Source organism: Anoplophora glabripennis, unplaced genomic scaffold, assembly GCF_000390285.2.
Source record: "Anoplophora glabripennis isolate ALB-LARVAE unplaced genomic scaffold, Agla_2.0 scaffold554, whole genome shotgun sequence".
NCBI lineage: Eukaryota > Metazoa > Arthropoda > Insecta > Coleoptera > Cerambycidae > Anoplophora > Anoplophora glabripennis.
The window spans coordinates 191,655-205,746 of record NW_019416637.1 but is presented as its reverse complement, the minus strand read 5'-3'; the positions used below and the strand labels follow the sequence as shown (position 1 = coordinate 205,746).

The 14,092-nt window shown below is 34.4% G+C and overlaps 1 protein-coding gene across 1 annotated transcript in view; it reads left to right on the top strand.

Annotated features, from left to right (window-relative positions):
- Positions 1–14,092, top strand: part of LOC108909811 (fatty acid synthase-like) — a 42,544-nt gene that overhangs the window by 15,689 nt on the left and 12,763 nt on the right. Inside the window, exons 6-14 of the mRNA XM_018714239.1 lie at positions 1,779–2,059; positions 2,112–2,254; positions 2,327–2,468; positions 4,334–4,547; positions 7,425–7,613; positions 7,710–7,986; positions 11,249–11,517; positions 11,569–11,789; positions 11,844–12,189. Coding sequence (XP_018569755.1) covers positions 1,779–2,059; positions 2,112–2,254; positions 2,327–2,468; positions 4,334–4,547; positions 7,425–7,613; positions 7,710–7,986; positions 11,249–11,517; positions 11,569–11,789; positions 11,844–12,189 — 2,082 coding nt within the window. The remainder of the gene's footprint in view (positions 1–1,778; positions 2,060–2,111; positions 2,255–2,326; positions 2,469–4,333; positions 4,548–7,424; positions 7,614–7,709; positions 7,987–11,248; positions 11,518–11,568; positions 11,790–11,843; positions 12,190–14,092) is intronic.

The window sequence follows — 14,092 nt, the reverse complement described above, 5'->3', positions numbered from 1 at the left end:
AGCTGCTCTGGTTCTGTTCGAGGATTTTGTAATGGGGTTAATAGATAATCTTTCATAGCATAAACACTATCACCTGAAAATTGTATGTGAAGTAATTAATACCTACACATTTACAAAAAATGTTATAGACCTGTAAAATGGCAATAAAATTATAACCACTATTGTATACATATATACATCAATGTACTTAATAACTGATTCATTGGTGTAACAGTGTTGTTCCTAAAAGTTCGAAGATGTTAAAATTAGATTGTAGGCAAGATTTTATGCAAATATACCATCACAAATGTAAATATAGGTATACGACGCTCACACTCCTAGGTAGATAAATGTTTAGTTCAACTTACCTGTTGTATGGACGTTCTGTGTAAGGTTCAATTGATGGTAATAATTGTAGAACAGTTTCTTTGGTCAGCCTAAATCGGCTCTGTCATCATGTAAATGGAATAAATCTGGTCTTTAAAAGACTTGACGAGGAATTTTATGATCGATAATTTCGAATATCTCCAAATCATCATCTATTATATCGTCTCTCAGAATTAAATTATCCATTTTTTGGATAATGGGAACAAAGTAATTAAGTAACTAATGTTTTTTTAGGTTATGATCTGTTCCATAACTTCATAAGCCCAACAAAATCAAGGGCTTAATTTATAATTAACTTGGCATGATTTAAGTAACACTTTAACTTTGATGAGACGCTCTAAGCTTTACTTAACGTCTTTAAGTTCAGTTTAAGGATTAGGAATAGTGTGTGCAACCGGCCCTTAGCCACACATACCGTCTAAAGTGACACTTTATCCACTAGTGAAATAAAGTAACTTTATTTCAGTAGTAGAATAATGAAATAATAATAAACCTATAATAAATCACATTTAATTTATTTACTTATTAACATTAACATTTACATTTATAATAATAGACATTTCGTATTTTGTTTTACCACATTTAACTTCCTTTCCGTTAATAACAACCCTTGTAACATTCTTGCCATCATTTTCTAAACGCATAACATCTCTAACTACGGTCTAGCGTTTAATAGTATATTATTCAACGAGCGTATAATGATGAGTATTATTCACGAGGTGAAGTTTACGGCCACGAGCCGCAGGCGAGTGGCCTAAATCCCCGAGTGAATAATACCCATTATACGGGAGTAGAATACTATATTTTATCCACGACTACTAAATATCTTTGTTGAAGTTTTTTTTGAAATGTTTCGAAAAACATGGTATGTTAAGAAACAGATATACGACTCACACAAATGAAGTCGCTGATGGCTCAGTGTAGATGCTCTTTCCCTTCCAACCGCGGGTCCCGGGTTCGAATCCGGTCTAGGAAAATTCACTTTTTTAATTTTTTTTTATATGTACAGCTCTGAATTGAAAATATTTAGTGGTTTACACGATAAAATTTTAAAAACGGATTGTTTGTAGCAGAACAATACAATATTATAGCTAAATTAAGGAAGCATCTGACAGTAGTGATTAATGACTCATTAATCACTGCCGTGATTAATGGGTATTATTAAGGTCGAGCAAACAGACGTATAATGGGTACATTATACAATAGTCGTGGATAAACATTCTTGCGTGGATAAAATGCTACTTAAAACACTTATACAATAAATAACTATTCCATCGTCGTTATCTGACAGTTGACTTAAAAACAAAGCAACTAGCAACGCTGATAATGCACTGATACAACTTGCCACGCAGCTTAAATAAACACCTTCCGGCAGTTGTTTTCAACTGACTTAACCGATGATTTTTCTTTAGGCTTGGTGTTCTGAGTCCCAAAGGCTACTCGAGATGCTTCGACGCTCAAGGTGACGGCTTTGCTAGATCGGAGGCTGTCGTTTCCGTAATATTACAAAAATCAAAGAGCGCCAAAAGAGCATACGCGCAGCTGATGCACGTCAAATCCAACTGCGACGGGTTCAAGACGGAGAACATAATATTTCCGTCCGGACTCTCACAGTTAGACATGTTAACTGCTTGTTACAATGAAGCTGACGTAGATAAGAACAGAGTAAGTTACGTGGAAGCACACGAAACAGGTATAATCTTTAATTTCGTAAAAGGGAAAGTGTATTGGAACTTGTCTCCTAGGTACTCTGGCTGGAGGTGTCCAAGAATGCTTCGCTATAGATGAAGTGCTGGGAAAGCAACGGAAACGCCCTCTGTTGGTTGGATCTGTGAAGTCGAATGTTGGACATGCCGAGGCAGCTGCGGGTCTCTGCTCTGTGACAAAAGTAAGCGGTGTACCCGACCTCATCTAGATTATATTGAAAGCTAGTGATAAAAAAACTGCTCTCACGTTTCAGTGTATTATTGCAATGGAGACTGGATTTATCCCTCCAAATATTAATTTCACTTCGCCTAGACGAGATTTAACAGGAATCGTTGATGGGAGGATGAAGGTTGTCGCGGAGAAAACACCCATTGACGAAGAGAGTTCGGTGATAGGTAAATACTACTTAGTAAACATCAGTTTTCATTAAATTTACAATCAGTCCACTCCGACTTTGGAATTCATAAATAATAAAGCAGAATATTTGGCAAATATCGAAGAAAACAGTAATTCTAAAATAGTTCACAAAGGAATAAAGCAAATGTCTCTCTTATCTCCAAACATACAATGCAATTTTTGTAAAAAAATGTATTTTAGTCAAACGACTAAATGAATCCAGAAATTTTTAGATGCATTTACATTAGGTACATTTTTATAAGATATTGTAACAGGTAGAAATTGACTTATGAGTTTTTATTATAAAATATAACGGAAGTTAAGTTTAAAATACATCAAGTAATGACATACTGGATAGATGGTGACGAAGTAGTAATGATAATTTAGGTGACAGTTAGATGGAAAGTGACAGTTCATAATAAAATGTAAATTTTTATGAAATCTCAGTATAAATTAATAAAAAGTGTCCATAAAATAATGAAATTTAGCAAAAGACAAATAAAATGGTATTGAAAATGTTAAATTTAAACTGTATAAATTAAGTAATAATCTGATTGGTTGAAATTGAAAAGGATAGATTAAGAAAAATTGTAATTAGAGATAAGAGTGCAGTGATTTAAAAAAATTGGTGGTTATCAAGGAGACGGAAAAAAGGAGAATAAGAATCAATAAGTAAGAAGAGGAATTATTAAATATAAAAGTCAGAACCAAAAAGAAGATTAAATAAGAAGAAGCGAAATAAATTAAAGAAGATTAAAAAAGAAACTAGCTATCAGTGGAAACCAATTGCCGAGGAGAAGAGGGATTCAATTAAAAATTAAACAAGATCTCAGGAAACGATGAAGAAAGAAGAGGAGAACAGTGATAATTAAAATAGGGAAAGAAAAATTTGTTTGGAAGAAAGAAAAATAAGGTGAAGTCATAGTCAGGTTAGTAAAATGCTATTTGAATTGCCGTAGCCAATAAGAAAGGAAAGAAGCCATAGGAGCTATAAAGGTGATTCAGGCAGTTGCAACCATCAGAGTGTATAGGAGACACAAGGAGGAACAAGTCAACAGAGGAGAGATCAAGTGGACAAAAGGAAGGAGGATAGAAAGGAGATAGATTGTTGAAAGGAGATTACTACTCAACAAACCGTGGACAGAGAAGGACAATAAAAGTGTAGATTTAGGTAATAAGAAACTATAAATTTATAAATTTATAATCTATTGTTGCAATATACAAACTTCAACCCAGATTGTAACAATACTATTTTATTTTTTAAACAAAATTAATGAAATATTAAAACATTTTTTTTTAATAATTAATCTCACCACGTTTAGAACCGACTACTGAGATAAGTCATCATGTTCTATTAAAATTTGCATTTATTAATGTTCAGAAAATAAAATTATTCATCTAATTATCATTAAATTATTAAATTTAAAACAGAATTCAATTCGAGATCAAGAATAATCTTTTAAAATTAAATTTACATTTTTGAAATTCAAAATCAAACTCAGTGACATCTAATAAAAACTAGCCTGGTAAGTAAAATATAGTTTATTGCAATATTTTTTAAAGATACTACAAGAACATTCAAAATTTAAATATTTCAAATAACAATTTTTTATAATACTATAAATGGCGCCCAACATTACACTCAAAAATAAATATGAAATAAAACCGCACAAAATAAAATTAATTTCAAATAACTATGAATTAATAAAAAATTAATAACATCAGAACTTTAAAGATGTTATTTACTATAAAATTAATAGAAATAGAAACAAAACGGTATTTAAAAAATTGTTCCCACTTGGTTTAAGAATATTAAAAAATATGAAACAAATGTTTAACTTTTATTTAATTTATGCCGTTCAAGGAGTCAATGGTTTTGGATTTGGCGGCGTCAACTGTCACGTATTGCTCCACCGTAACCCCAATAAGAAACTCGACAACGGATTACCAAAAGATGACCTGCCAAGGCTAGTATGTGTTAGTGGAAGAACGACCGAGGCGGTAGTCACTTTACTTGATGGAATATCCAACCAACAGGTCGATGATGAACACATAGCTTTGTTACACAATGGTTTTAGGTAATGTTCGTGTTACTTACAGATGCGTAATAGTGTATTACATAATAAGTGTGGAAACTACGTTTTTACCGCACGAGATTGACGGTAACTCAATCAAGTGCGGTAAAAACTTAGTTAGTCTTTTGATATGGTCTGTAATTTTGCATACGGTGACAACTATGTCTGTGTCATTAATAGTAATAGGCTATTGACTATGTACTTTAGATAGGAACTACAACGTAACAGAAATTTTATTGTTTGATATGTTCAATTGACCCTAAAAAATGATAAAACCGCGGACTGCTACGTTTTAAAGGGGTGCGTTTTTGAGAACGAAGTAAAAAGGTGGTATTTTCAGTTTTTTGAGTTTTACTCGAAAACTATGCATTCACTATAGTTGTCAACAGAAAGGTTGTGGCAAATTGAATTTCCCATCGAAATGAGACATTCTGTAGACAAAAAAATATTTTTAACAAAAATATGCCCAAAAAACGAGTAAAAAACTCGAAATAATGCGTTTTTTTTTGTTTTTGGCCCACAACTTTTTTCTGAGAGGAGTTAGGTATAGGCATTGCTTCACAGAAAAAAAGTTCATGTTTTTTCCTTTAAAATAAGCGTTTATAAAAGTATCTACGATTAATAGAAACCAAGACACATAGGATCAAAGAAGCTTCTGGAAATGTGGGCAACATTAATTTGTTTTGCTTTTTTCCACTCATGTACACCATCGACACAGTTTCTAGAGGCTTACTACTGAGCTCGGATGCACTAAATATGTTTTTAAGGACACTTCGAGCATTGTTACTCTTGCATCTATACCAGTCTTTTAAGGTAGCCATATTCCTGGCCGAGAAATAGTTAAATTTCTGGCGTTTTTAGGTACTGAAATCGTGAAAAGTAAAACGTGTAGAACAAAAGTAAGCACAAAAATAAAATCCTTGATGTTTTGTTTATTCATTGTTACCATTTAAATTTACTCAAATAAAATAATAACTAAAAAAAAGCGTTTGTAAAACATGCGTTTGCTGTTATTCTAACCCCACATTTTAAGAATTATTTTCACGTACTTATAAATAAAAGTAAACAATTTTATATGTAGGACTAAGCAAGTAAATGTTATAAGAATATTTACATGTGGAATTATATATAAAAAAGTTAGTATTTTCGTAGATTTCAGTACCTAAAACCTTGATGGTTTGATCGTTTTTTGCACCTGTTTATTCGTTTTACTGCGGCGTCTTTGAAAATACTCAGGTGGCATGACATAACATTCCTATTTTTTAATAAGCTTTGGATTATTCGGTTATTTTGAAATTATTTGTCTTTGCGGAAAACACTATTTAAAGAATATGGGGCCCTTAAGCTTTGCCTGCCTTGCCTAGCACTATTTTTGAAGTCTCCAGTGAGTACCTCGACATTTGGAAGCTTTTTAGGGTTTGGGTAGGCCTCATATGAGTATGTATCTATGACTTTGTGAGAAGCTTCTAGGAGGTTTCTGTACCCCTTGGGATCATCACCGCTGAGCTGGACAATGGATGGGGCGCTAGAACTGAGGTCTAGACTGCGAGCAATGTGCTCGCAAAAATGTTTGAATATTTTCGATTTGTAAAAATTCGGGATTTATTGAAAAATATTTATTTACAATGAATGGGTATTTAAATTGTATATAGAGTATTTTGAAATTTTGAGTTGTACTACACATACTGGTCAAGTATACGTCCCCTGGTTACTGAATTGACATTCAGAGTTGACATTCGATCCCACTCTTTGATGGGTCCGCAGATGTCCTGTAGCTTACGTTTGGACAATTAGTCTCTTTGGATTCTGCCCATTTTTGAATTGCAGTCGACTGGAGTTGTAGTCTGACTTGGTACTGTGATTTTATATTGCGGCTCTCCATTACGAATTTCGCATTTTTCGGAGTTTTTCTTTTCCAAAATCCGAAACGGGGGTAATTGTTTCAACTCTGCACCGCGTTGTCGGCGGCTGTTCTACCGACAGCATCGGCCTTTGGCGATGTCGTCTGCTGTTGCCCTGGTGTATTTCGTAATTTAGATTTTGTCATTTAAAAATCTAACGACCTTATTACATAATATTAAAGATAATCATTAATATTACTAAAACTAGTATTTTTTCTCTCACCTTATGTTGCAGTTTCAAAAGTAACCTTCGCAACTATGCCACAACCTTGGAATAACTTTGTATGACGACAACGGAAATGGTCTCTGTTGCTTTGTGACATTGTGTGACAACATCGAGATGCACCCTTTGTTAATTCGTGACCTTCTGTCACAGTTTCTGGACACAACCTTTATTGCTTTGTGAATATGTGTTACGACTGCGTGAAATACCTAACATTTGTTATTTTGTGACCTTGTAACGCCTTCTAGTCACCTTTACAATGACATTAATTTGAATACTTCGATTTGATTTAAGATATATCTTCAGCTCTATTTTGGCGAATAATCTGCGAGAATTGAAGACGAGCAGCAGGATCAAGAGTTAGAAGTTGTTGAACTGAGTGAATATGAAAGTGATGAAGTAGTTGTTCGGATATTACTCTGGTTACTGTACTTTTGAAGACTATGGTCTGCCTTTGTATTAATTTGACACTGGTTGTCGGGTTCTCTTACGCCATTTCCAGAATTTTTTCTTTCACAACGGGTATTTGAGCTTGACAAGGACGTCTGGCATTACCTTTGTTAATTTTAAACCGACGAGTTTCTCGAATACGTTTTTCAGTATGTTTTTGTCACAAAACCCTAGAATCTATAACATATCAGTTTTTTCGTCAAAACTGAATCTATTGTTCATCTTACAATTAGAATAGTTAAAATCAACAAAGCTATCTTTTGATAATTTTATTTTTTGTGGATAATGTAGCGATATCTTTCACAGGAAGAATATACATAACCATTTGTACCGAGGATATATAATAATGTCAAAGACGAGGGAAATAAGTAGATCGCTTAAATTCTTCCCAGGTGATCCTAAGCCGTTATATTTCGCATTTGGCCAATTAAATAACTGGCGTAAAATCGGCAGCCAGCTGATGGCTTTCCCTGCTTTTTCCGAATCAATGCAACGGTAAGTAACCGCAAAATAAACTAAGGAGAATCGATAAAACAATATTAAAGATTAATCTGTAAATTTTTTACTTCTTTCACACACCCTTTGTTCTAGGATACAAAACAAACTGTGGAATAGGGGAGTCGATCTTATTGGCGCCTTAACCACAAATGATCCCTTAGGAAGTTATACTGACCAACTATTGGGTGGCGTAGTAGTACAAATCGGTCTAATAGATGTTATGAGGTTGTTGGATCTGAAAACAATAAATATAATCGAATATCTATCCGGACCGCTGCTCTGCTCTTATTACAACGACACAGTTACTTTGGATGAAATTATTAGTCGTGTTTTGGATAGGGATAACGCTGGAAAAGGATTTAATGGTCTTGTAAGTTTAAATTATATGGGCATGAATCTCAAATCTGTATGTACAGGGAGGAAAATCTCGAAGATACTGGTGGTCAAAATAAGTCGATTGAGCCAAATATGCCCTATAATTTTTTTTGGTTTCAGTGTTTGGATTTTATTGTGAAATTTCCCAATAATTTTGAAAACTGTGAGAGTATGAACAAGAAAATTGACATTGTTGTGGTTTTTAACATGACAAAAAAAGTTACTCTTGTTCGTTTTCGATATCTCCCTTGGTTATCGAGATATTTGCAACTTATTCTTTAAATTAAACAAACTAATGCGACTTGACAACTATAGTGTATCAACCAAATTATTTACAGTTTTCTAAAAAAACAACTTAAGGGAAATGCAAAACATATCGTTTAAAGAGAAAATAACAAACAAAACAGAAAAAATTGTAGATTTAAGGAACATCTGTTTAAGACTGAAAAGTACTAATTACTATAAAAATGGTTCAAAATGAGAATCGCCTTGCTTAATACACTCACAAGCACGTCTAATTAGTGATGGCTGTACTTTCCAAATCATTTGAATATCATTTTTTATTTCCTGGCTATGGTGGAAAATCCTTTGTCGCAGTTCATCTCCACATGCCATAAGATTTGTCTAAACACGTCTTTTCAAATCATCCCAGAAGTAGAAATCCAAAGGATTTAAATCTGGTAATCTAGGCGGCCAGGACACTGGTCCTGACAGGCCTATCCGTCGATATTAAAACTACTTGATTAATCCGTTATGGACATTTTTAATGCCGTTTAGGATTTTCCACCATAGCCAGGAAATAAGAAATAATATTCATATTTTTAGCGAAATGTAATGTAATCAAGTTAAATATGGCGGTTTATACGGTTATAGTAAGAATGGGAAATGTTAAAAAACAATTTTCTGTACAATGAATGCGTACAGGGTGTTTCATACTCGATAGTATGGATCTACAGTGAGGATACCAAAAAAATTTAGGATACGTGGTGTTAATTTTCAATCGAAGGTATTATTTTTGGGATTTGACAGAAACGACTAATGACGTCATCAATTATATTTTTTCCAGAAATATACTCAAATTTTTCCTGTTACAAAGCTCCCTTTTTCCTAATTAACTTTTATCAGAGAAATTTTCCTGTATTACTTCCCATTTAAAAGTTATAAGCAATATCGTCCTAAAGAGTCGCAAAAGAAATACCACCTAAAAATCAGATTAGCGGTGGAAGGATCAAGTAGTCGTTGGAAAATAATTCTCTATTTTTGAGGATGGTTCCACCCCCTGAGCGCGGATGGGTGGATTTTCTAATTCAGCATGCTTATTTCAGTCATGAGAATAAATCTTTCTTTGTATCAAGAATCATTCGATACAAAAATTCACATGCTAATAGTTTTTATATTTATTGGTGTTTGATCCCAAACTGTTTTTTCCTTCTTATTTTGACAAGAGTGCCAGTGTCAATGATCTGTCGAATTTATGTAGACAAGTTCCGTCATTGTACATTTTGTTAATGTATATTTTAGTTATTCATGTACTAAACAGGCATTGAAAAATAAAATAAGCCTTTAGTACGAGCAGTATATCTATAGGCATACAAAGATCCAGAACCAGCACCAGAAGATTCCAAGGGATATGCTGTAAGCAATACGAGTTGCAACAATTGGTAATATTCAATTCTTCATTTTGGGCATCTTTTCAACTTCTAAATAGAGGTGATTTTTGAAAAATTTCAAAAAATTAAAAGCTATGCTCGTCTTAATTTTTTACGACGAGTAATTTGAGACCAAAAACATATTTTTATCTACTTTCTTTAGTTCTCTGCGAATTGGAAAGAAACGGGCGATTTTTGCGGTCACTCTTTCTAATATAAAAAATATAATTAATGACGTTATTAGTCGTTTCTGTCAAATATCAAAGATAATAGGCTTTTTTTCGCGAGTGAATATTGGTGAATACGTCTGACTTGTAGTTACTGTTTCTATCTCTTTTAATCTTATTTCTAACCTTGTCTAACCTGAAGAGATCGCGAAAATGTATATATTCACTATTCAGTGGTGCAGCCTGTCATATGTACTATGACATATGGGTTCTAACTTCTAATCAGTAACCACAATTTGTCATCCTTTATTGCTTCCAGTAATCTAGTGTTGTGGGAATTGGTGTTATATCTCACTATATAATATATGTATTTGCTTCAAATAAAACTGAAGGAATATATCAATGCTTCCTTTGGAATATTTTTAAGTGGCAATTTTAAAAAACGTGAAAAGTATGTAGATTCTGATGTTGCAAGATATGCGAATATTCGACATAATCGTTATTATAAGAGAATGGAATTTGGTCATTTATGTCAATGGCTACAAAACTGAAATTGTGACATGGCTCTATATTTTTTGATATTTTTGTGGAACGAGGATGATGATGTTCCTTATTTATGTTATAAGTTTAGAGAATCATATATGTAAACTAGAAAGAGGTTAGGTCGGTATTTTATGTAATTCATACGAAAAAGACCTGAATTACAAATGATTCCACCAATAGAGGATAATCCTGAAGCAAAGTGGATCGCAAATATGTCCCATATGAAAAATGAATCTTACCATAAAGTAAAATATTTGCTGTTTCAACGTCTACGTTTACTAAAACATCTGTGCCTCTAAAGTTTAAATTTAAACTGACCACTTGCACAGCCGTATCATAATCCATCATTTTGCTGAACGATTTTTATCCACATTCAAACAAAATGTCAAAAAGAAAAAGGTTAAGTTACCGGCTGACAATACTAGTTGAATATACCAACAGAATATTCAGCTGAAGGGTGAAGAGTTCAGTCATTTGATCTAAACTTGTGATGTCACATAGTAGTTTAAATGACTGACTATTCTCGCAAAAACGTAATATTCACTCATACTACACATACTACAACACACAGGGTCGGAAAGTACCGATGGTCCATCTGCCGTTACGTGAGAGCGATAAGGTAAATCCGTGCGATAGAGAAAGATGGCTATAATGAAGGCGTCTAATAGTCACCGCTGATTTCGCCCTTCCACAAATAAGAAGTGGAGCTTACCTCGCCCATGTGCCTCAAATTTTATTTAAATTTTTTGTATCCTCACAGTAGGCGACACATGCGGTGAAAATTTTATATTCAGGTTATTACAAAGGGCAAACCAATTGGTCAAACTTGAAGTAAATTTAGCCAATAAGTCCTGAAACACTTTAATTATTTTCTTTTCATTTTGTAAGTATTTTGAAGGGTTGCAACGCTATTCAAGATTCGTCTATAAGAAGTAATGATGGTATGCAGAATGACAAAGCCAAGCGAGACCAAATGGATAACCTTATAAGGCATATCATGCCAGATTCATTTGAAAATGCAAGAGCTCCAATGCAGTCCGATTTGGACTCAAGCGTTGTGCTAATTGGCAACATACCAATCGATCCCTCTGAAGATTTAGACGTAATCTCACTTTTTGGAAGTGAATGCAAAAACCATCTCGTTGACTTTATGGAATGTATTGGAAGGTACAGTGTCGTTGATAGCAGCGAGAGATACGTTAATATTTGTTGTTGCAGGCTCTACGAGATTGGCTACAATCCTCAGATCAGCAGACTGTACCCATTGGTAGATTTTCCGGTAAGTAGAGGTACCAGGATGATTTCTCCGTACATCAGATGGAATCATAACAGGGAGAAGTTTGTATTAAAATACAGTTCGACGAAAGACGGGGTGAAAACTTACAAAATCCAAATCGCAGATCAGGAGTGGGCACATCTTTCAGGGCACATCATAGATGGCAAGTATTTTGCTATCAAAACAGTATTGCCTTAACTAGTTTTTAACATTGCAGGTAGAAATGTATTTCCCACGACAGGATACTTGTACATAGTATGGCAAACATTTTCTTTCCTCAAAAGAATGCGGTTCGACGACATGCAAGTAGTATTCGAGAACTGCAGGTTTCTCAGATCCATCACGATGTTAGAAAAATGCGATCTCGTGCTGCAAGTGGCAATTCATTCGGGGACTGGTAATTTTGAGGTGGTTGAAGGCAATTCTGCTGTTGCTATAGGGCGCATCTACATGTCAGATGACGAAACAAACTGCCCATTTCAAGAATGCGGGGAAAAGACTCATCTTCCACTGAATGAAAACGATGTTTACAAGGAATTACGGCTAAGGGGATACAATTACATGTAAGCATATTGCAGGTGTCTTTCGCAGGCGTTCGTGGCACTTGTCAGTGGTTAAACAATTTCTAGGAGATATATCAATCGCTTCTTGCGGAAAAACTCTGGAACTGAAGATTACGTCTCCTGACACTTCAAAGTAGATACACATATAACGAGCGTTCAAATAAAAACGTGGTCGAAGTTGGCTCTGACACATTGGACGTAGGGAGTAGCTTATAGCGACCAACTTAACCTCATTTCTCAACGAGCTGTATAGCAGCTGTCAGTTTCAATAACGTTAATGACTATATAACTTTATTTTAAAGAATAATCGTGATAACAATAACAAACAATTAAAGGAGCTGCGGAAAGTGTCCCCCTCCTTGTTATAACAATAAATTAAAGCAGCTGCTGAAAGTGTCCCCCTCCTTGTTCCAAGCACTTTTCACACCTGTTCCTCAAAGAATTAAAGACATTTTCTAAGATGCTCGGGGTATTGTTAATTTCACGAATCTTGTCTATAAGTCGAGCCTGCAGATGGTTTAAATCAGGAATAGGCAGTTCAAAAATAGTGTTTTTAAGGTAAGGCCACAAAAAGAAATCACACGGCGTAATATCACATGACCTCGGTGGAAATTCATGTTCAGCATTGAGACTTATTAGTCGATTTTGGAAAACTTCCCTCAACATATTCATCGTCTCGCCTGCCGTATGTGCCCTTGCGCCATCTTGTTGAAAGTAAAAGTTTGTAATTTCGTTTTCTTCCAGCTGGTTAACAAAAGGAGCGATAATTTCTTCTCTATACCTTTGCGCAGTAAGAGTACCATTAAAAAAAATAGGTCCATAAATCCTCCTTCGATTGAGAGCACACCAAACTCCAATTTTTTGAGCGTGTAGAGGGCCCTCGACAAAAAAGTTATCTGGTTTTTCAGAAGACCACATTCTCATATTCTGTGAGTTTACGTAACCACTTAAATGAAACCAGGCTTCATCAGAAAAAAAGGTGATATTATGAAGTTCACCGTAGTTGTTTAAAAACCATTCACAAAATACAGCCCGTCGCGGAAAATCAACTTCATGAAGTTCTTGCTGACAAGTTAAACGATAGGAGAACAAACGCAAATCTTTTTTTAACACTGTGTGGCAGGTACCGACTGATACTCCCACCATTTGTGATAAAACACGTACAGAAGTTCTTGGCGCATTTTCCATTATTTGTTGGACATTTTCTTTTAATTCTTCAGTCCGCTTTTTAGGTCGGCCGCTTCCTTCTTTTCTTGTTACACTGCCCGTTTCACGAAAAACATTAACACAACGCTGAACTGCACTTTGAAAAATTTAACACAACGCTGAACTGCACTTTGAAAAATTTTGTACTCAACAACGCCGGGAAATTGATTTTGAAATTCTATGAAACATTCCTCAATAGAATACTAAGTAGGACTCTATGATAAACACTTTTTGTTCTTGAGAAAACACCATTTTAAACGCTTTTTAAAATGAAAATATTCAAATTGATAGCGGCGATATAGCGCTTTGACAGATGACGTTTCAGTTCATTTGCTATACGCTACGCCCTACGTCCAAATTTTCAGAATCAACTTGACCACGTTTTTATTTGAACGCTCGTTATAAATATCAACTAACCAACTTTATCTCCATTTTAGCATTTCCAAATTATCAAGGAGTTAAACCGAAGATGTGGCAACTCTCCTGAACATTGTTTAACAAAATTTCACTCAAAGCAATTGTGAGCATTATTTAATCGATAATCAATTTTCCTCGATAATCTCCCAAATGCAATGGTGCTAATAGGCCTCTTGCACATGCCGGATTTTTTATATTAGTTCACATAATTAAGTATGGCCTTATTAAAATTATTAATTATAAAATCTTTTGTGAAAAATTCTACTCGAAAATTAACTAA